General features: G+C 45.7%; 2 protein-coding genes across 6 annotated transcripts in view; one reads left to right on the top strand and one right to left on the bottom strand.

Annotated features, from left to right (window-relative positions):
- Positions 1-3399, top strand: LOC119169328 (uncharacterized). Its single transcript, XM_075884769.1, has 2 exons — positions 1-1026; positions 3152-3399. Exon 1 carries the CDS (start codon positions 93-95, stop codon positions 999-1001), a length of 909 nt encoding a protein of 302 aa, XP_075740884.1. The 5' UTR covers positions 1-92; the 3' UTR covers positions 1002-1026; positions 3152-3399.
- A 1549-nt stretch (positions 3400-4948) lies between these two features.
- Positions 4949-23518, bottom strand: part of LOC119169230 (dachshund homolog 1) — a 65883-nt gene continuing 47313 nt past the window's right edge. For all 5 annotated transcript variants that reach the window (XM_075881518.1, XM_075881528.1, XM_037420343.2 and 2 more), the window contains 8 exons: positions 18435-18804; positions 12958-13031; positions 11292-11456; positions 10554-10781; positions 9242-9325; positions 8349-8489; positions 7357-7422; positions 4949-5868 (listed from right to left, as the gene is read on the bottom strand). In XM_075881518.1, coding sequence (XP_075737633.1) covers positions 5861-5868; positions 7357-7422; positions 8349-8489; positions 9242-9325; positions 10554-10781; positions 11292-11456; positions 12958-13031; positions 18435-18804 — 1136 coding nt within the window. In that variant the 3' untranslated portion in view covers positions 4949-5860. The remainder of the gene's footprint in view (positions 5869-7356; positions 7423-8348; positions 8490-9241; positions 9326-10553; positions 10782-11291; positions 11457-12957; positions 13032-18434; positions 18805-23518) is intronic.

A 23518-nucleotide genomic window follows, 5' to 3' on the forward strand; every position in this document is an offset into this window, starting at 1 on the left:
TCTCCCAGGAGCCGCAAAACTATTAGAAAGTGATCGCGTGCTTCCACAACTGATCTTTCCCCATCCCGTGACCCCTGGCTTCTTCGCACAGGATGGCTCGCCTATCTACATTTGCAGTGATCGCGCTCATCGCTTGGAGCTCAATGCGTAGCACTCACGCCACGCCACCCCTGTTTGCCGGTCTGGCCACCTTTCCGTCGACCGGCCTGGCTACCGCGCTGATCGGCGGCAAACTGCTGGCGACCAAGGCTGTCGTCGGCATCGGAGGCGCCAAGCTGATCAAGGCATCGCTGATCGCTCCCATTCTCACCAAGAAGGCCGTCAAGCCCGTGCTTCTTGTGGCCGCCAAGTCAGGCAAGCTCGGCAAGCTTGGCAAGCTCGGTAAATTCGGTAAACTCGGCAAGTTTGGCAAGCATGGCAACTTCGTGCCCATTCCCATTCCCGCATCGGCCCCACAAGTTTACGCCGCGCCCACCGTCTACAAAACGACCGTGATCAAGAGCCCCCCGGTGGAAAAGTGGCCATCTGAGTGGCCCTCGTCCGCCTGGCCAGCTTCTGCCGAGTGGCAATGGCCCTCCGCCTCGCCCGCCTTCGGAGCCTCCGCGGGTTTTGGAGGCAGCGTATACGGTGACCTTTCATACGGCGGTAGCTTCAGCCCAGCCAAGGTGCCGACTTTCTCTTTGGATTCTCTGGCGGCGGCACCCACCAGTTTTCAGGCTGCCTCAGCGGCGACAGTTTCGAAGGCAGTTCCGGAATTCTACTCGAGGTACGCCGAGACCGTCAAGCAGGCTGTCCCATTCAACTCCGGCTCTTTCGAATTCGGAAAGTCACTCGCGGCGAACCCGACTCCGACTGGCCTCAACTTTGGGGCGTCCACTGGCTTCTCCGCTGGTGTCGGACAGGGCGGTGCCTGGGCCTTCCCCGACGCTGCTGCCTCTGCATGGCCTGCGGCTTACAACAGCAAGTCTGCATTGGCCCTGGGGCCAACAGTGAAGCTGTGATGTGATGCTGCCCCAACAGACGTGGGTGAGTGGTCCAGAACATTGTGCACCAGACCCGTAGACAGGATCTTTTTTCTGGGGGTGGGGAGGGGGCATTTGTTTAAGGCTTTGAGATAAACTGAGATTTAAGGCTTTCCGTAAACTGTGTCTTTTAAGCCACAAACTCAGAGACGCCCCGTCGCAAGTGAAACTATTAGCTTATAACACTTTAATACGTCCAAAGCTTGAATACGCTTGTATTGTATGGGATCCGTATACTAAGTCTAACATATATTCCCTCGAAAAGATTCAAAGACGAGCAGTGCGTTTTATTTACTCGAAGTGTGGTCGTGGTACATCAGTTACTGAACTAATGCGAGATAACAAATTCCAGACGCTACAATCGCGGCGCCAGCTTCTCCGTCTAAAATTCTTGGACTCACTAATTAACAATAACCTTGGGCTAGACCCATCACATTACGTTACCCCAGTTTCGACCAGGCAAACTCGTCATTCTCATGTCCGATCTTTAACTCCGTATTTTGCGCGGACAGATTTATTTAGGTTTTCCTTTTTTCCGAAAACTGTAACAGAATGGAATAACTTGCCTTCTGATTTCCTCCAAACCTTCGATCTTGATGAACCCAATGTTTAATTCTGTGAATCTTGACCCCCCCCCCTCCCAATATCGCTTGATTTTTTTTTTTATGTTTCTCTTCTACTCGCTCTTCTCCTACACAGATGTATTTTAGTGAAGCTGTGTCACTCATGTACTGATCTTGTGGTTGTGTTTGTGCCCCTCCTGCTTGGGCCTTTTTGGCCTGCAGTATTCCACAATAAATAAAATAATAAAATATCGGGAAAAGCATTATTTTTTTGTAACCTCCTTCCCTACAAAACCCTCGGGGGCGAGGCACACTGCACCACCCTATAGGGGCCTGGCGTACATCATTCAGCTTGTTTAGCGATACGAAACAGCTTCGTATACATAAGCATGCGCACGAGAGGAACAGGCAAGACAGTAGTACTCCACTTTCCCCTCCCCTCAATATAGCAGAAAAAAGGGGCGGGGCCCCTTTTTTTCACAAGTGATGAGCTGGCCGAGCAGTTTTGGGCAATCCGGCAAGCTAAAGATGCCGGCCGGGTGCAAGGACTTCGAGCGGTCACCTGACGTACCGCCATCATAATCAACAGAGAGTGGGAAGAACAGGGGTTTATCCCCTCTTCCCCGACCTCGCCCGGTAACACTGCCGGACTTTAAATAAAGTCTATTCATTCATTCATTCATTCATTCATTCATTCATTCATTCATTCATTCATTCATTCATTTGTCCCGGTTTTATACAGATGCTAATGTTCCGAAATAGTTGTCTTATTAGGTGCATTTAATGTGGGCATGTTCGCACCTGTATCAGTTTTTTTGTTGTTCTCACTGTTCGCGTTTTACAATACATCGCATGGAAAAAGCCGTTTGATGAGCCTTTTATTCCGGTTTTTTAAAGTCAACCCATACAACCAAGTCAGGACTACAGGCCTATGCGAATGCCTTTGACTATTATATAATGCCACCATTGCATATACACGTGAGTGTTTCCGCTAATCATTTCCTTATTTCCTTTTCCTCCATTTATTCCTTTCCTTCATAGTTATGTTCCCCCTTTTTGATCGTAGGGTTGCCGGCTGGGTATGCATCTCGTTTACCTCACAGCCTCCTCTCTTGTTTTCTTTCTTTCATCCTGCAGCTAAGAAACGTAAAACAAAATTGCTATTTGTGTCAAAATATGCTTCGACATGTTATCCTTCTCCTCATTATTAGTGTGACTTGTCTAGAGTACCTGTTTTTGTTTAATTCACTGTTATTACAGATCAGCCGTCACACGTAGCTCTCAGGATACCTCGGCCTCTCGTACGGACTTTGAACTTTCCAAAGACGTGCTCATGACAGTGTGCATCATTTGTGCTCTCGTGTTTTGCATTCCTGTAACTTGTAGGCGAAGCATCAGATGTGTTCATACTCTTGCACTGTCCTTCTCTTCTATTTTAGAGAGTGCTCTCGATGGGGAGTGCTGATAAACCATAGACAGTTGAATGAATATTGCTTATATGTTGCTTCTTTAACAGCCTGAAGTGAGATTTTCATAATGCAGTCAACATTTAATGATACCTTTCAGGCTCGGAGACTCTCCAGGGACGGTTGAATCAAAGCCAAACTCGCTCGCCCAGCATGAATGGAAGTCTTCTGGAAGCTCACTGAAGACATTTAGGCTCCGGAACGTGATAATCAGCGAGTACGATTTTCAAGTTGCTCGTGTGCAATAGTTCGCGTTCGCTCAGAGTAGGTTAGTTCTCATTGTCTGTTGGATGTTTTTGTTTGGCAACATCATTTTATACGCCAATAAATCTTGTTTGCTACAAATCATACGTTATCCATCTTTGTAGGTAAGCCATGATAGGCCAAGAAATAGAGCAAGTGTGTGACAGAGATAACCGTCGTAATCACCACAAACTTCGTAGACAGCTTTATAATAGCGTACGAAAGTATGACATTCATTAGGTTCGCACGCTGTTTTCAACACTCAACGTAGGTACTTATGAAAACAGCACATGAGGCATGCGCTGTGGTGACTAACGCAAAAGGAAGTCTTTGCATACCGTATTCTAAAACTGTGACGTTAATAACACAAGTGTTTACATATTGTGCCACAATTCATAAGACACATTGCAGAATAGTAAATAGAATGTAGCTCCGTTGCAAGCCAATATAATTATGATCATCTAGTGTTGGTTGGGTGCTCTAATGAGGAAAATATATATCTCAGTTACAGAAATAATAATAATAATAATAATAATAATATAAAATATGTTATTATCTAAGATTTTACGGCCCACACTATGATTATGAAGAATGCCATAGTGGAGTGCTCCGGAAATTTTGACCATCTCGTATTTTTAAACGTGTACTGGCGTCCGTACAATACACGTGTCTTTACTATTTCGACTGCACCAAAATGTGACCACCGTGGCCGAGATACAAACCACAACCTTCGGGTAAGCAGCCGGGTACGGTATGAATAATTTTATCATGGTCCTGAGGATCAGTCCAAGACTGATGCTCACTGCTCCCGCGTTTGAACAACGAGAGTCTCTGTTAGGATTTCTTCCCTGCACACGTAGCGGGAGGTATTTGCCGGAGTCTGATGGTTTCTAGACTCGGTTCATATATAAGGAAATCGCAATGATGGTCTGGCGACTGGGTCTTGATCTACTGCGTGTTATGAAGGGAACATGAGAGAATACATCCTCATTAGCAGCTCGGGCCTGAATCTTGTAGAGGTGACCACTCATGTACAGGTAGTTCAATGACCGATGTTCTTGTTAGTAAACGCTTCAGTGTTCAGATGTGAAAATGGGGCTGGGAATTCCCGCAACATTGCTGCTGTCTTAGAATCTGGAAGTGAGACTTTTCGACTAGAAATGAGCATCAGCACTTTCTCTCTCTTGTTCTTTCTTTTTTTTTTTTGAGTACAAAACAGTTGGCAATGAACTCGAGTCCGTGTTTCAGATTCTCATAGTTTATCGTGCACTGAACACAAACAAAACAGACATACACATGAAAACCAGTAGGCCCTACTATGCACTCCAGCGATGCCAGCGCAACATTGAACATCTCGAAGTTCTATAGGTGACTCAGAGCACTCGCTCTTAGAATCCAGCGAGGAATTACGCAGAGAATAAATATACAAATTATTGTCCAAGCTAAATATTTCGCTTGGGTCACCGGCAGAAAGAATGCACACGCCTCTTTACGGCTAGTGTGCCGTTGTGGCGAAAAAGAAATGCCTCTTCGTCGAAACACGTGTGTGGTAAATACTACTCTACTTCTTTGTCTTTGTTAAGCCCTCGTTAAGTTTCACGACCAGAGTGACATCGTGCAGACACAATCAAGCATCATTACAGCACATACACACACACACGAACATGTGACCTGCAACTGGGTACTCTGCGGTCAAATACTGCATGTCATTGTGCCGCGCTCATGCTCCGCGTGTCTTATACCATTCGTATGTTAAGTAATAAGTGATAATAGTCCAGAAATCGGTGGGACGTCCCAAAGTGACACGGTCTTTGAGAGTATGCGCTCGTTGTCAAGCGACCAGAATTTGTTTGCGTTGTTGAAACCTTCTAACGCGAAGCGACAAAATGCGACAATGTATACAACTTAGCTCATCGCGCGTCTTTCGCGTCTCCAGCAAGCGTTATTGTAGGTGACCTACGCTCACAATCGTGAACGACGCTATCTATTGTCAACTATTCAAGCTTTTCAGCCTTTCTTAACAAAGCGACGTGAAGCTTTTCGCAAGATGACACACACAAACACATGAAGGGTTCCAGATATAGCTCTTCGCTGTGGTGTTCGAACAGCAACACGGTCAGTCAGTCATCAAGCGGGGATGACAGAGTTTGGTCCAGCGAACTCGTTATGCGGTGTGAACTTGGATGATCTCAGTGCGCAACGTACGTGCAGAGAGTGTCCGCTCTGGTGATAATTGCTGCAGCGAGGCGAGCGATACGCAGCTCGCATTGTCCATACCACCATCGCACAAGAAAAAAACAAAACAAACAAGAGAAAGGAAAAATAATCACACACGCACAATTGCACACCGGCTGGTGTCCGCACAATAACCAGTCTTGATATGGCTGCACGCACTATACTGTCCGGTGGATATGTCGACGAGACCGGAGACCTGGCGTCGCTTCGAAGGACGCGTGGTGTACGTTTGTCGACGCTGTTCCTCGCACTCGATGAGCCACGGGCCTCCGGCTAGCTTGGTGTCCATAGCGAGCTTTCGGGTTGCGGATGCACGACGGTGTCGCTAGACCTACCGGCCTAGAAAAAAAAAGACGAAGATGAGCAAATAGTCAAATTTCAATGCAACTAAACTAGCGTTCACACGATATCCTTAAACCAGCATTTCTTTCTTTCTGTTTGCAGTTAAAACTAGAATGGTGGCATTTACCACAACCTTGATGGAATAGCTGCCTCGCGCCATTGTTGCCTCTCTGTCAAACAGATCGAAATAGGCATTCACTATTCACATCCCGTTCCTCATTTTTGTACATCCCTTACTTTATAGTACAAGAAAACATTTTCACAGTGTCACACCAATCTCGCCTTCCACAATATCCCCATTTCCTCTACTTTGTTTCTTCTCGGATGCTGGGGACGGAGGAATTGCCAATATTCTTGAAGACAAGGGAATTGCAGCATCGGTTATAGACCAATAGCATCATTGTGATTGTGACAGCTGTAACTTTGTGTGCATCTGTACCTTCTCTTTCATTCTCTCTGCATCTAACTTCCACATTTACCCTATTTCTTTCTTCAGTGTAGAGTAGCATGCCAGTTTTACAAGAGTAGCTAACATCCCTGCCTTTTTCCTCACCATTCTGTCCCTTACTCCTTTGCTCACGCCCAGGCTTGCTGTTCTCCTGCTTCGCTTTTGCGGTAGCGGAAGGGTGAGCAAGGCGTACATAAACCCGCTGCTAAGAAAGGCAGACATGCACATTTAGAAACGCTCACCCCAGCGACAATTTCTGTTCCTTGGCACGGTGAAGGATACCGTGTCGCAACAAGAGAGCGGCACTAGGACAAGCTCACACAACTAACTAACTAACTAACTAACTAACTAACTAACTAACTAACTAACTAACTAACTAACTAACTAACTAACTAACTAACTAACTAACTAACTAACTAACTAACTAACTAACTAACTAACTAACTAACTAACTAACTAACTAACTAACTAACTAACTAACTAACTAACTAACTAACTAACTAACTAACTAGCTAACTAACTAACTAACTAACTAACTGACTGACTGACTAACTAACTAACTAACTAAACTAATAAATAAACAATGTACATATGTGTGTATGTGTGTATGTACATGAATGAATGAATGAACCATTATAGCTAGGATAGCTAAAGGGCCTAAAGCATAATTATGGAAGTGGGCAAGGACCAGTCAGAGCTTTGTAGAGGTGAATGGGGGAGATGGGGGAGGATGCATTGTTTGGTTTTCTACGCAAACGTGTGAAGCGAAAAATTTTGATCAACCCAAGGGCTCCTGGTTTACACTTAGGCATTGGATTTGCACCAGTAAAGCCACCGAATTATCAAAATAAAGCTTTTTCGTCCTCCTAAAATAATAATGAAATGGCTGCAGCATAATCATAAAAGAAAATAAATGCTGTTTACATGTGCAATTTTTGCAAGTGAACACCTATTAAACGTACTGTTTACTATTTTAACAGGCTAAACTATTAGGATCAGTAGATATATTCGAGGTATAAATAAGACTGTGCACTTACTCTTAACGCTGTTGTCTGACTCCATGGCGATAGTGTCCTCGCTCTTGATTTCTTCTTGTAATGTTTCTGAAATGATTCAAGGAACATAAGTCGCAATACTGTCCCAATCACATACAATAAAACCACTTGCAGTATAAATCGTACGGTATGAATTATACGGAATGTGCACATATAGGTGTGCCTATTTTGCCCGCATCCTGTATTTCTTCTTAATCAAGGTCGTGGAACACTAGTTGTCATTCAGCGTCATTCTCTTCCAGCCCGAATGCTGTTACAACGAGGTATCTTTCTAGCCAGATCTATTCTCCACTCTCAAAGATACATTTACGCACGAAATTCTGCACTCAATGCCATGGAAAAGGCAGCTACAGCTATGATAAAACTCAGAACTGCACAACTGTTCACTGTGTTCACTGTTTCGACATGTCCAGTGCAACGGCGACTCTCGAGCACTCGCAAAAATATGCCTGAAGCCGTCAATCCCACTTTCGTGTAACCTAATAGAGACATGTACTCAATGAGTATGATGATCATCTTTACTGGCATATTTTTGGAATAATGGTGACAACAAATAGTTGCCTAGCCCATTTGATACAATATATCTTCATTACATATATAATAGCCGTGTTGTTGCGGCTATCTCATCCTGATTATTTTCCCGTACATTAAAGTGTCTATTTCGGTATTGTATTGTTAGTTACGCCTGTAATGACTCAATTTTTATACGTAGATATTCTGCACTTTTTCTCGCTGATACACCTTGTATTTCACGCATACCCTGATTGATATGTGGGGTTTAGTGTCCCGAAACGGCCATATGATTATAAGAGACGCCGTAGTGGAGGGCTCCAGAAATTTCTACCAGCTGGGGTTCTTTAACGTGCACTGAAGCCTGAGCATACGAGCCTACAGCATTTTCGCCTCCACACGCATACCTCGACTAGTGACCAGTGAATGTGCGTCAATTTCCGTAAGCGCTGAGTGTCCCTTACCTTTGGGCGTCTGCTGCGACTCCACGAGAGTAGAGCGAAGAGCTTCCTCGCACCGTGCCCTCTTCTTGACTTCGCCTTCAAGCTGGTCTTGCACCTGTCGCCGGCAGCGCTTCTCGCGTCGAAGTCTTTTCTGGTAGAACACTGCGACCGAGGGAGACAGCGTAGAAGATGTGACGGTTCGGTCACTCAGAACCAGTAAGTATCAATTTTCCCTTCAGAGTTTTTGGATGTAAAAATGTGGAAAAGTAATTTTTGTGGTCTTTTCATCCACTGACAACATTTGGCTGCGCCGCCTTAACAAAGCACTGAAAAGTTGTGGTTTGCCGATGTGGCTGTGTTCAAAAGCGTTCGCCGACCACCTTTCAATGTCGTGTTCTACCGTGAAAGTATTCATGCACGGCGATGACAAGTATAACTCGGTTGATACATCACAGAAGAGTCAATACGTCATTGAAAGTAACCAACTGAGGATATGGACACAGCTACATTCAGAATCGCCGCAATTTTGTCAGTGCAAAACTTAAAGAGTGCTTCACCGCACAATAATGCTATAGCAGGAGAAGCCAACTTTCTGTAGTCAGTCAAAGTTGCAAGTACGGAAGCTATGTAAAGTCGCACGCGGTGACTTTGCAAATATTAAACCACATGAACGAGCTTACACGAGAATGCGCAAACGCAAACATTTTCCCGCCTTTTTGTTCTTTGGTATGTGTTAAATGTAAGAACAAACCTGTTAATGTGAAGTCCCACCTTGGATCTTAATGAAAAGGAAGTTCCCCTTAGGTTTTGTGACTTATTTAATTTGTCAAATGCATTGACTGACTTGTGAAAAGCCTTTGTGCGTTAAAAACTGGTAATAATTCTTCACTACAATTTGGGCAGCGACTACTGACCTCTTTTGGTCTGTTCCTCCTGAAGCTTTTTCTCAAGACCTTCTCTAAGTTCGCGCTCCCGCAGAATTTCCACTTTTAGTTCCGCTGCGAAAGAGAGAACGAAAAGGAAAGTGCATATCAGTGCAACTATACCACAACATATTAAATTATTAAGCAATGAGAGAACGTTAGTCAGTGCTAGAAAAAAAGTCTGTCACGGCTACTAGTTTTAGACTAAAGATATCGTGAACATCACAAACATCGTCATAACCCACCAGAGAAAATGTATGGAAGAACATCGTCTTTGAAAATCTCCCTATATAATAGAATGGTAGCTTAATGATGATATGTGGGGTTTAACGTCCCAAAACCACCATATGATTATGAGAGACGCCGTAGTGGAGGACTCCGGAAATTTAGACCACCTGGGGTTCTTTAACGTGCACCCAAATCTGAGCACACGGGCCTACAACATTTCCGCCTCCATCGGAAATGCAGCCGCCGCAGCCGGGATTCGAACCCGCGACCGGCGGGTCAGCAGCCGAGTACCTTAGCCACTAGACCACCGCGGCGGGGCAGAATGGTAGCTTAGCCTAGCTGGTGATTTGGAATTGACTTATTAGCACATCATCAGATGAACGAGGACACATGAAAGAACACAACAGAGGCACTAAGTGTTGTGTTCTTTCATATGTCCTCGTTCATTTTGCGCTGTGTAATTGTGTCATCTCCCTATATTCTGCGCTTGAATGTTATGTCGGTTATGATGAGAAGATAGCGGACATCAAACAAAACAAGGGGACGTTAGATGACCATGCGATGCGTAGGACATACAATCGGTGGACGTAAGATCAGAGGAATAGTTACCAACGGATGAGAAACATAGTTGAGGAAATGAGAGAGAAAGAGAGAGGCAATGAAAGGAAGGGAGGTTAACCAGACGCCCGAAAGGTTTAGCACCCTGCACTTGGGAAAGGCACAAAAAAGAGGAGAGCCAGAAAAAGGGAGAGATGTTGACCTAGAGCCGCCCACACTTGTGGGAGCATACCAAGTTTACAAGTGGTCACACAAACTTGTTGATTTAAACTACGTTAGTAACGCTTGCGTTGCCTCTGCGCCGTCGAGGCTGTGGTCCCAGAGTTTCGGCTGAGGAATATGACCTTGATTCTAGTTAGGCAAAAAGCAGTCATGCCAGTTGTTGACGTTAAGAAATTCTCAGACATGAACTGGAATCACGTCGCACTGAGTAGGGTAAACTGGAGATCAAACGTTCATCCCGCAGTTCACTTAAATAGGCTAAAATGATGACGATAGTTGACATGGCGGTGCTCACCCCTCTCCATGTGAACCTGCTGCTCCTGTTGCCTGGCGTTCTCCTCGGCCACCTTGAGCAAACCGAGGATGTTCTGCAGGAGGGTCTCCACGGAGCCCATGCCCCTAGCTGCGAGCAGACCCGCCCGCTCCATAAAGAGTTGGGCCTCGCCGTCCTGCGAAGAGGTGCGCTTCTCGCCACCGCCGGAACTCGACAGGCTCGCTTCCGAGTCGTCACCGCTAAGGTCACCTACGCCGTCGTGGAACAGAGACAGCGCTCGTAAGCTCTCGCGGCCACTTCGATGATAATAACACGAACATGATAGTATCCCAGTTTTTTCACTATATGGCCTCGGGAAATTCCATGAAGGTTCGTCAAGCACGAAAGGTGAGCGTTGGCGTCAGCACCAATACGAGTGATGCAAACACTGATCACGTGACAACATCAATATATGATCTCAACATGGCGCCACAAGGCGTTACTACTTGTGACGTCATGACGACGTTCCTATGACGTCACATAAAATGGTCACGTAGTCACAGGTCACTCAATCACGGAGGCACTGCAAAACAACGTGAGGGGCGGAAAGCTTCCAATGCCTCCTACCTCAGAGGCATCACGAAATCACCTTGGGCTCAAAACTTTAGAGATACCGGGGGGGGGGGGGTGATAATGTCAATCAATCGACCGAAGAGATGAATTTTGCCTTCAAAGTCGTCTCACAATACCACATTAAGGGCGTCCGCATAAATATTTCACCTTGCTCCCGGTCGTCGGCGTAATCGGACTCCGCCTGCATCTCATCGTCGTCCCTCGCCCTCTGGTGACTGTCGACGTAGTCTCTGTCACGCGGCGGCATGCCTCCACCACCGCCGTTTTGAGACAGGTTGAGCGCCGAAGCGAGCTCGTGTTCTCCCACAGGCCCTGAGAATCCAATAGGAAAGGATTAAGAAAGTTTTGGTGAAGCGTGAAGACCTCGCCTTTCACTTTATTATAGCGCATCGGGAAGCCATGAGGAGTGTCGAAGTGCATCTGTGGGTGTGATCGTGGTTAAGCTGTTAGAGGTTACATGAACAATATATAAGTAGCGTATAGGCTATAGAGTGATTATAGGTTATATATATAGACCGATGGTTGGTCAACTGCAAGCCTAAGTGATCAACCAGTAATGGTGATGAGAGGGAACGTCAAAAGATAAGGTCTGGAGTAGGGATTGGACAGAGGCGGGGCCAGCTTCCTCTTTTCTTTTTTGAGGGGGGGGGGCGCTTTCGACCACTTCTTTTATGTATTTTCGTGAATATATTCGTGTGCGCGCCCACATATACACACCATAAAATGAAAAAAATATAGGGACAATTCGAGTGCTTTTCTCCGGCTATGCCAATGAAATAGTAATATAAATTAAGAGCACAATAAGGTACCTTAAATGTCACCTAGAAGATCGGCAGTGTTATAACAGCAGTTATATGCATAATTAATGGCACCTGTCAACAACCATTAGCATGTTTCATACATGCATTCTGAGCAATAAGTAATCGTCATCTGTTTTGCACACCTTTCTTTGCTCTGACGCACGACACTCGAAAGTTTCTGGTCAAGAACGACGCAGACGCTATTAGAGTGCGTTAAATACGCGAATGACAGATAAAGATTAAAGAACAAATTAGCAAGTTTGGACAGACGGCCCCTCACAATAAAGAAACTACTTGGACCATGGCCTGAGATGCATCTCCAGAAAAAGGCAATAATCTTCCTGACAGACTTTTTAGTGGAGACCGGACTGGACAAGCGCTTATGACAGACAGCCAGAGATGGGTATATATAAAATGTGGTCATGTATATACTGGCAGTAGAATAGTAAGGTGTGCGTGTAAATAGTTTATGACTGTGTGAACTGTGCTAAGAAAACTGTGTATTGGCATGATATTTGAACTGGTTTCAGTGTGCTAATATGTTTTTTTCTTTTCCGTATTGTTAAATTTTGGGTACCGTTCTGTATTATTATTTTGTTTTTCGCTGCAGAACTTTGCGATATGGAGTAGCCGAGGCAATAGGCACCTCAACCTCCCCACAGCAAAACAGTTAAAACAGAACAGAACAGAACAGAGTGATAAAAAATTCTTTATAGATATAGCACCTATCTTTAAATAAAAGGCATGCGAGCAAGCCAGATGACGATAGCGGGACAAAAAGGTTTTCCGAAGAGATCAAAGTGCTTATTCCGTGCATTAAGCGATATGCTAGATTTGCATCACGTTAAGCGGGAGCTCATACAGTGGATAGTCTCATACTAAGTATGCAGTGAACACGCATAAAGCGCATCAAATGCTTTCCGCCTCAGGGGGTTAATTACGAAAGTTTTGTATGAGCACGGCGAGCAAAAAAATAGTCTGCAAAACAAAGACCAAATATAACTCGCACTTACATCCAGGACTCATTGATCTTCTATTAGGGTCCGTCGCACGCATCTTCTCTTTCTCTCCATACTCGTCACTGTTTCTGCAAAAAAATACAAAAGAAAAAATAAGTTTTTTTTTACACCGATGATTGCCAAGACCGCCCATCAACTATCCAACACTACAGCCAACAGTACTTGTAGCAAGCGAGTAAATGCGGTAGCTGTGTATGGAAAGGCTTTACGGAAAGCGGTACAGTAGCATTAGGAGAAATCAGGTTCGACATCGTAGACGTAATAATCATTTAAAGAGAGAAAGTGGAAGCTGCCCACCAGTCAGATGTGTTAAAGAAAAAAAAAAGGGAGAGAAATCATCGCACCACGTTTTAGAAAAAGGAGGAAAAAATGAAAGAGGGCAAATGAATGGAAATAGCTGAAATAACAGTCAAACAGTTGAAATAAGTTTCTTTATCTCTCTTTATGGAAATAACAGTCAATAAAGAGAGATAAAGAGAGGGGGAGAGGATGAGCACGCGCAAACACACACACACACACCTACACACACACGCACGCACACACACCTACACACACACTCTTACACACACCTACACACACACACACACACGCGCACGCACACACACCTACACACACACGCGCGCGCACACACACCTACGCACACACACACGCGCGCGCGCACATACAGACGCGCACGCGCACACGCACAGTGGCACAGTCCGGCACTCTTGTGCTATACACGGCATCACCAGCTTCATTCACGAACTACCGAGGCTGAAGTTAGCGCAACAAAAGCGAACTTACGAAGGGAGATCTAACGCGAGGCAAACAGCCTGCTATACTACTAATAAAGAAAAAGAAAAACACATCGAGGAGGAGAACGAAAGCCGGTTACGAACACCTGCCGTTTGTTGGCTGGTCTCTCTCTCTCTCTCATCCTCTCTTCCAGTCTCGCGGCCTGAGGTGTTGTAATAAGCTGCCCACGCGCTATATAAACACACGCATCCAGAAAAGCGCGATCGCGTCATATTTCCTCTCTACACTCTCGCTACACGTTTTCCCGTTACGCTGCGCCTCGGTCATCGCGGAAGGCAGGGCCGGTCTCCGTCGGATACTGACCGGCCAGGGTTGTTCTTATATTAATCTCGCGGCGATTTCCGGTCACCCGTTTCCCGCAGCGAAAAAGCCAAGTCCATCCTATAGTGTCCTGTCGATCGAGCGGTGATGGCGCTGTTGAATCTCCCTGGGCTCTTTTTTTTTTCTCATGTTGCGGCGAGTCACGGTTGCAAGTGATATTGAGGACGGAAACGTGAGAGGATGCATATATTGGACGGACGTGGGTGGCGGTCCAGGTCGTGAAGCCTTTCGGCTATGGGTTTGTGTGTACGCGATATACTGCGCGCAGTTGATCGCGGTGCTGTATTCGTCGATGACGACGACACGGGTGTTGCCTTTATGAAAACGAGGAGGGAATAGCGGAAGCTGGATGGTATGTATATGCCTAATCGAGCGTGCGTAATGAAGTTATGTAACAGTGTGGGCAGGAAACGCACTTTTGATATGGATGCTCGGCTCCAACAGACATGCTGTAAGTATATTATATTACTCACTGTTCGGCTAGTTGGCGCATGATCAGTACTATATAGTATCCTAATGGTAAACTAGTTGTACTCTAATATTTTGATGATAGTAAACGGCGACAATAGCACGGCCACGCAGGAACGCAAAGCAGGAAGGGGTGCTCATAGACAATGCGGGTGCTCAAGTACACCACGTTGAGGTTGTAAGACAAATTATGCTAAATTCAAAACTGTCCAGATTAAAGCTTTATTACTCCCAAAAGAGGGGACCGGCCGAGAGGTCAGTTACGCTGCTTGACACCAAACTGTAAATACTGCTCTCAATTGGCCACCCTCATACACAGGGCATGGACGTGCCCACAGTACACTGACGCTTCTCACACAGAAGATACATGGGAGTCCCTTCTGCATATCACTGACTCGGCACAGCAACGCCGGGTAATCTCACGCGCATTGGAGGCCACGATGCCCAGATTAGAAGTTTATCTGAACGAGCAGGAGTAGAATTAGTTTTTTTTTTCTTTACATGTCAATGACATCGAACTCTGGACTGCCCACGTAGATACGCGATGATAGTCTGCCGTGTCCGTAACATCGCACATTATGACGGCGTGTGCTCGCGACTATAAGCAAAGATGCATTCACCAGTAAACATGCATTACATTGCATTCTGAAGTGGCCTGCAGTGAGCAAACGTGACAAGTTTTGGCAGCTGTTACTGCACCACAGGGCCGTACCCAGAACTTTTTTTTTTGAGGGGGGGGGGGAGTTTATGATTTTGGGGAGGGCACCCTCTTAAAATGATAATTTACTCTATCTGTGCCATGGAAACAAAAATTCGGGGGGGGGGGGGTACGGGCCCGATATACCACTCGCTGGCTACGCCCCTGCTGCACTACACCTTACATAGAAATAAAAAAGACACTACTTTTCATTTTAATACCGGGAGTTTTACGTCCTAAAACCCAACATGGTTATGAGAGACGTGGTAGTAAAGGGCTCCGGAAATTTCCCCCATCCGGTATTCTTTAACTATCAACGCGCACACGAACCCCTAGTATTTTGCCTCCACTGAAATGCGACTGCCGTGGCGGGGATCGAGACAATGTTTTAAAATACTGAATTTGGATTGACAAATTGACTTAATGCAGATATAGTTGAGGATTAGGCGCGAAATCTTTACGTTATTATTTCAAAACTTTACCATACCTTCAATATAAATATTACTAAAAAACACGTAATCAGCCTAAACTGTGCTATGGTTTCTGTTAACAGCAGAGAAATGAAGAGAGGGAGAGAATTAATTTGAGCTTATACTGTTGTGTGCTAATGCTAACACGTAATTTTTTCCCCTCTTGCATTCGAGTGCCATTTGGAACCATTTCCTGCTTAGATAGATAGATGCCACGGTGAATGCTTTATAGGTAGTGCGTGTTAAGCTGATTTAAAACAGGAGCTTTACTACGAAATAGGGAAGCATTCATTTTTATGTTTATTCGGCTTTTTTTATTTCTGTTCGACAACTATCTGTTTTACCGTGCCTCCCGATGTCATGGTTATGCCTACGGAAATATGATCGCATTGAGTGAGAGAACTGAAAGGAATGAAAAAAATCAAGAAATCATCGGGTGGGGGGAGGGGTGTTCTGGGAGTGGCTGGCTGAGAGCATACGTCAGGGTCGGTCTCGGCTGCTGCAGTTTCGAGAAGCGAGAGAGCCACGTTCATTAGCTGTGCACGTCCCCGTCAGCGCGATTCGGCAGACCAGATGGCTGGGGTCTAAAATACGCAACAGATGGGCCGTTGTTTCAGCTCGACAGAGGTGCAGGGTCGATTTGCGCGGTGGGAAAAGAGACGTGCGCGCGCGTCCGGTAATAAATTCATCAAGGAACTGCGAGGTCGATAAGAAGAGAAAAAAAAAACCGTCCGAGCAGCGCAGTCTGAAGGTTTGCGCAGATTTATAGCTGGTGCAGCCGCGGCAGTCGAACCTGAGAACCGGCGCCCACCATCGGAACGCCACTAGAAAAAAGGGCGTCATGCTATGCAAGTTTCGGGATATTAAAACGACAGCCTTATGCCTAGTTCACACTGAAACATCCGCTTTCTACAGCAACCGAAATTCCACTGCCGCCGAAACGCAGCGTCGTTCGCACTGGACGCGCCCCGCGCCGCCGAATATGCCATCTACTACGGGGCGAACGCGGGATGGATGCGCTGTCACCCGGTTGTTGTCGCGGCTCGCAAACGCTACTACGCTATCCAGTGGTGCATACTTCGACGATTCTCGTACGCAAGAAGCAAGAAAAGACAGTACTGCTTACTTTGCTGGCGAGTGGCTGTTTTGTAATGCATGAAGAGCAGAAAAACCACCGACGCCAGCGGCGTTGGTGGGTTCGTTTTGCTCTGCAAGACCTCAACAAGCTCGGTCACGCCAACAGCAAGCTCGGTCACCTCTTCCAAGAAATACGGAGGCGAAGTAGGCACAGAGTAAGTTAAACTCCCGTTGGTTTCAACATTCAGTTACGTGCACTGCGGCATAACAAGTGAGTAGGGCTTGGCCGCCATTTTTCAAAATTCCTTGACTAGCGCTCCTATTGGTCCGCGGTGACGGATTCGGCGGCAGACGCCGCAAAAATCGGTCCGAGAGCGATCGGTGCGGAAAGGGCCCTTTCGGCGGATCTCGCCGCCGCCGAACCGGATTCGGAGCACTTTCGGAGGCCGGAATGCTCAGTGTGAACGCGGCCTGAGAGATGTTTCTTTAAGCGCGAAAACTGACCGTCCGTGTCGACTGTGGTCCCACGGCGAAGGCGTCTACACGAGTGATGAAAAAAAAAATGTGTATACATAATCACGTGATGACGTTATCATAGGACGTGATTAGGGAGTCAGAAATAGCCAAAATCAGTGACATCACCATGGCGTCACTTATAAGGTGACGTCTCGCATGATAACGTCATCACATGACATCATGGCTTCGACGAAGGTGGGCTGACCATCTCAGGGGCCGAGCAGAAACCAGGTTAGTGAAGTGCGGAAAGCTTGCGTTGCCTCCGCGGTCCTGGAGGCAGTGTGAAACGACGTTAAGTGCAGGAGATATCAGAAAAGGCAGTGTGAAACGACGTTAAGTGCAGGAGATATCAGAAAGGGGCGAGGGAAAATTAATGTCGCGACTGAGAAGAAATAAAAGCCAGCTTTCGCCGTCAAGCAGTCTAAGGTGAATGCATAACAGAACCTGTGAGTTTTCTGTCTTACTATTTGAGAGAGAAAGGTAAAGGAAAGGAAGGAAGGTTAACCAAAGGAAGACTCCGGTTTACTACTTAGTATACTTGAGGTAGGGAAAAGGGGGTGTGAAAGAATGAAAGAGAAGTGAGAGTTGTGCAGTTCGAGTGTGTCCCCGAATAAGGGCAGGGAATACAGGCAGGGCGAGGACACGTGTATTTCTCGTGATCGCGGTTATACGACCCTCAATGCTCTCGTGCTACGTCAATGGAATTGAGAGTTTATGGGTAGCACCGCGGCTCCCCAGCCACCAACGATACACGCGAAACATTATAACGGCGCATGCTTGAGAGCCCGGCCACATTGATGCGTGAAGGTCTGCTGATTGGTAAACATTCTTGCCTGTGAAATAAATATTTCGAACGTGACGTAGTCAGTAGCAGCACCTGAGACGCCTGCACCTATACGTTTAAAATTGTCATTTCACCATTACTTTTACACTATGCATTTTGCCAAGCACCAACTATAGGCCGGAAAAACTCTTTCCCACAAATAACCCGTAGCACGACCGGAGCTTTAAATTTAGGAACTGTACCTTGATTAAATGAACTCTGTTTCGCTCGAATAACACAGGACGCCGGGTTACTCTCAGTGTTATAATATTCGAAAAAAAAAAAAGAAGGTCGGTTAGCAGACCTGGGACTGCACAGGTCCAGCCCGTGTGCCGCGGCTTGTTGTTGCTGCTGGTGCTGTTGCTGCTGCTGGTGCTGTTGCTGTTGCTGGTGCTGTTGTTGCCTGAGCTTGTCGTGTCCGCCGACAGGACGTCCCAGTTGGGCCATGCCGGCCGCTGCCAATGGCAGCGCCAGTCCTCCGGCTAGCAGGTGCCTCTGGTAGGCAGCGGCTGCTGCGGCAGCGGCAGTGGCCGACGGGTGGTTGGCGCTGTGGGCTCCCAGGCCCAGCATGCTTAGCGCCTGCTGCTCCATTGGGGACACACCAAGGGCAGCCTGGTACGCGGCCGCCGCGCTGCTCGCGGACAGCTTGTCCGAGGTCATCGTTGGACGGGCACCTGCCAAGGAAAGCGGGACATATGCTCAACGCATGTATGTATGTATGTATGTATGCATGTATGTATGTATGTATGTATGTATGTATGTATGTATGTATGTATGTATGTATGTATGTATGTATGTATGTATGTATGTATGCATGTATGTATGTGTGTGTGTGTATGTATGTATGCATGCATGTATGTATGTATGTACATACGTATGTATGTATGCATGCATGTATGTATGAATGTATGTATGTATGTATGTATGTATGTTTGTATGTATGTATGTTTGTATGTATGTATGTATGTATGTGTGTGTGTATGTATGTATGTATGTATGTATGTATGTATGTATGTATGTATGTATGTATGTATGTATGTATGTATGTATGTATGTATGTATGTATGTATGTATGTATGCATGTATGTATGTGTGTGTGTGTGTATGTATGTATGCATGCATGTATGTATGTATGTACATACGTATGTATGTATGCATGCATGTATGTATGAATGTATGTATGTATGTATGTATGTATGTTTGTATGTATGTATGTTTGTATGTATGTATGTATGTATGTATGTGTGTATGTGTGTATGTATGTATGTATGTGAGCCTGCGTGACTCTGACGTTCCTTCGGAAAATTCGCACCCAGGTGGGTTGATTGTTGATACAGAATGTTAACTAACGGATGAATTCTCCCTAATCATCATGATCATCACGTGGACACGTGAACGTGTACAGATGTGGACAAAAATGATGGTGAGAGGATTTAGCGAACACCGTGCCTTTGGTTATTCGAGGACAAAGAAGGCGATCTTGCAGTTCAGCTGCTCAGAACACGCTGTTATCGCTGTGTCAACGTCTACCTCTCTTTTGTTCGCGTTGCACCACGACGATATTATTATCATTATTATAAATATTAACAATAATATATTATTATTAATATTGTTATTATCATTATTACATTAGTAGTAGTAGTAGTGATAAAAGTATAGTAGTAGCAGTACGGAAAATTGATTGATTCATAGATATGTGGGGTTTAACGTCCCAAAACCACCATATGATTATGAGAGACGCCGTAGTGAAGAGCTCCGGAAATTTCGACCACCTGGAGTTCTTTAACGTGCACCCAAATTTGAGCAAACAGGCCTACAGCTTTGTCGCCTCCACCGAAATAGCAGCCGCCGCAGCCATATAGTGGTTGAGATATATAATTGTGCATTAGTACATACACTGTAGGTAGAAATAAAAAAGTGTGCGTGTGAACGTATTATGCTAGTGCGAGCTGCTGAAAGCAAACTGCACATTGACATGTTAATTCACCTGGACTCAGTGTGCTGTTACGTTTTTTTTTCTTTTTTTCATTTTGGGTACCATTCATTCTCATTTTTTTTTCACAGCAGAACTCATTGATATGGAGTATCTGAGTTAATATGGAGCTCAACTTCTCCACAGAAAAATAGATAGAACAGAACAGAACAAAAAATGCGAATGATAGGATCGATAGTCAGTAAACCTGTCTTGCACTGACATTGATAGTTACCACTGTCAAAATCTCACTTCTCATACTCAATGAACACCAGCGACAGGACGAAACAGCGCACTCAAATATGTAAAAAAAACTTTAACGTAACGTAGCGATGTGGCTGTGTAACTTCTTCAAGTACAGAGACAGTAACGACAGATTTAATGCAATAAAAGAAAAAAAAAGAAGGAAATATGCAGATTAGGCAGATCATGCAGAGCGCGGGTCGTACTATCGCCATTATGGCCCATATTTTTCTGTATACAAGAGCGCTCACAGCAAACAGACCAACAAATCTCGGTGCGCGCACAACTATATAACCTAATGGTAGTCTAGAGGTGCACTATACTTGCTCACATAGACAGGTCGTAATTAGTTACGTGCTGTATATATTCACGGATATCACCTTATTTTTCTTCTTTTTGACAAGCGCCGTTATCACATTACTGCCGCCTATATAACTATCAAAATTTCTTCACTATAAATTTCAGTGCGAGTTCACTTTCATGGATTGCTGCTGCCGTTGTACTGCATCGCAAGCTGCATGCGAGCCATAGTTAACCCTTGGTCTTGATTGATTGATTGATTGATATGTGGGGTTTAACGTCCCAAAACCGCCATATGATTATGAGAGACGCCGTAGTGGAGGGCTCCGGAAATTTCTACCACCTGGGGTTCTTTAACGTGCACCCAAATCTGAGCACTGGCACGGGCCTACAACATTTCCGCCTCCACCGGAAATGCAGCCGCCACAGCCGAGATTCGAACCCGCGACCTGCGGGTCAGCAGCCGAGTACCTTAGCCACTAGACCACCGCGGCGGGGCAACCCTTCGTCTTATCAGGCACGCAAGAGTTGGTCTTTTGTGATTCCCCGATTAAGTTATTTGGCTTAACTTGAACACTCCCAACTACGTTAGCCTTGGAAGGAAACTTGGCCTCATCATACAACGTTAACCAATAACTCACAGTCGACCCTACAAAAAAAAAAAGCTTCTTGACAATAGTGAAAAAAAAGAAAAGAATAATCCCACAGCTTTCGTGCATATTACCTTTTGTTTGCCGGTGAAGCTTCTTTCTGATTAACTTTCTTCTCAATCTTGCGCTGCTTTAGGATTTGTGATAATATTGTTTCAAATGAACTATCCGCGCCTTGCCTAATACGGTTGAAGACACGTGGTCGAAATTAACCGTCATATTGAGACACATTAAGCAGTGACGAAATCATGTTAGAAGTTCATTCCACACGTGCTTGCATGCTGGCATACAAACACGCGGTCACGCAATTTTCCAAGCGCCTGTCGCAAGCATGCACAGGCACTCAAGGCAGACGAACGCAAGAACAGTACTATACTTATTTCGAACATGCGGAAAACCATTATTTTTTTCTTTCGCCAGGCACAAGGCGCATAAGTTTCATTTCTTACGTAGGAAGACTAACAACAACAAAAAAAAAAACCAGCGCAGATCTAAGAAGAAACGCTGAAATCAGCGCTGATAAGAAATCGAAGAGAGAGGCGCAGTTCCGCTCATCCAATAATTGAGCAGTGACGACTCTGAAATTTTTCAGGCAATTTTAATTTCTAAACCACCGGCGCGCTGCCGCAGCCACGGGCTCGCCAGGGTGAATCAAATTAGCCTCTTCGAAGAACCCCGCCAGCGATGCGGAGCATCACGCGCCTTTAAAAAGGACGGCGGACGAAAATTTCGAAGCGACGGCACCCTAAGGATAAATCAAAAAGGTCGATTTGGCAGGCACTCGGACAGGATAGAAAAAAAAAAAGTGGATAAAGAGAGAACGCAAAGCACAGCAGAGTCATAACTTTCCGAGTTGCATACTACCAGCTTGGCTTGGCTCGGCCGTCGCAAGAAAAGAACGCTCGCGAGCCGAGAGTTTGGGGAGGAAAAGAATACAGCGCCACGGAGTGCTACGGCGGCGCGCGCCGGAATTCATCTTGTCCCACTTCGATATTCAAAGACCTTCCCGGCTCTCCCCTTTCCTGCAGGCCTGTGTATAGCTTCGGCGGCCAGCGCTCGCTCGGGCTTAGAGAGATAAGCGAGGATATTTATGCGACTCCGTAATAAAAATTCTATTATGCGCCGCCCCGGAGCACTGTCCGTCACCGGTCGTTTGGTTCGGGGGCTCTTTTCCCTCTGCCGCTGTTGCTGATGCCCAATAATTCCGCTAATAACGTTTCTCGGCTGGGTGGAGCTCCGCGATAAAGATGCCCTCCTCTATACCGTCTCAGCCCCCTTCCTACGCAAGCGGTCGCACACGTACAAACCAGCGCCGTGTTTCCGTTCCATTCCTTCACCTTTTCCACCCTGTTCGCAATCAATGTCCCTTTTTCTCGGTGGCCGGACCCTTTCGCTTTCTTAAAAACCCAGGGCGTTTTATCTTGTTCTCGGATCCTGCTCATCGTACGAACAATGGGCTGCGACGAGCATGATGCGACTTTATAAGGCGGAAAGAAATTCTTTCTGGCGAACGCCGCGCTATTTAATCGCCCACCCCTTTTGGAAGCGAGGTCTCACAGTTCAACCATCATTTCTTTTTTTTTTTTACGGTCTTCCTTCCATTCCTTAATGTCGCTTAATGAAGGCCGTAAAGCGAGATGGCGGGCGCAACGCTTATACGCGGAGCTCGGCGATTCCTCTCTCGCCTAATCGAGCCAGGCCACTGGAGCCAAGTTTTCGCGATGGGAGCTGTACAAACCCATTAACGTCGTATCATTGGTTAGCAGTGCAGGCGAAGAACGCAGGTCGTTACTTAACGGAAAGATTGAAAAAGAAAAAATGCTATCCGCTTGCTAATCTGTCCGAAATTATCGAGCATTCGGACGTGGTTGTAATAGAAATAATTGTTATTTTAGTCTTGCCTGAGTGAGCAGAAGTGATCTACCACACATATAATAAAGCAAAAAGAAAAAAAAAGTAGGCAGCTGCACATTTCATTGAGACTGAATAGCCGTTAAAACAGCGGAGATCCCGTATTAGCGCGACGCACTGAGCGGCATGTCTCAGCAAAAACTGGTTCTAATTATATAATGAATCGGCCTCGACTGTGAGCCAAACGACATACGAACCAGAATGAAGGAGATTCAATGCGGCCACTGAATTTCTATGAAGGTCACAAATTTGAGCTCACACAATCACTGAGCATTAGGGAAGAAATCAAGCATTCATATGTTCTAGAATGAG

Source organism: Rhipicephalus microplus, chromosome 2 (genome assembly GCF_043290135.1).
Source record: "Rhipicephalus microplus isolate Deutch F79 chromosome 2, USDA_Rmic, whole genome shotgun sequence".
Taxonomy (NCBI): Eukaryota; Metazoa; Arthropoda; class Arachnida; order Ixodida; family Ixodidae; genus Rhipicephalus; species Rhipicephalus microplus.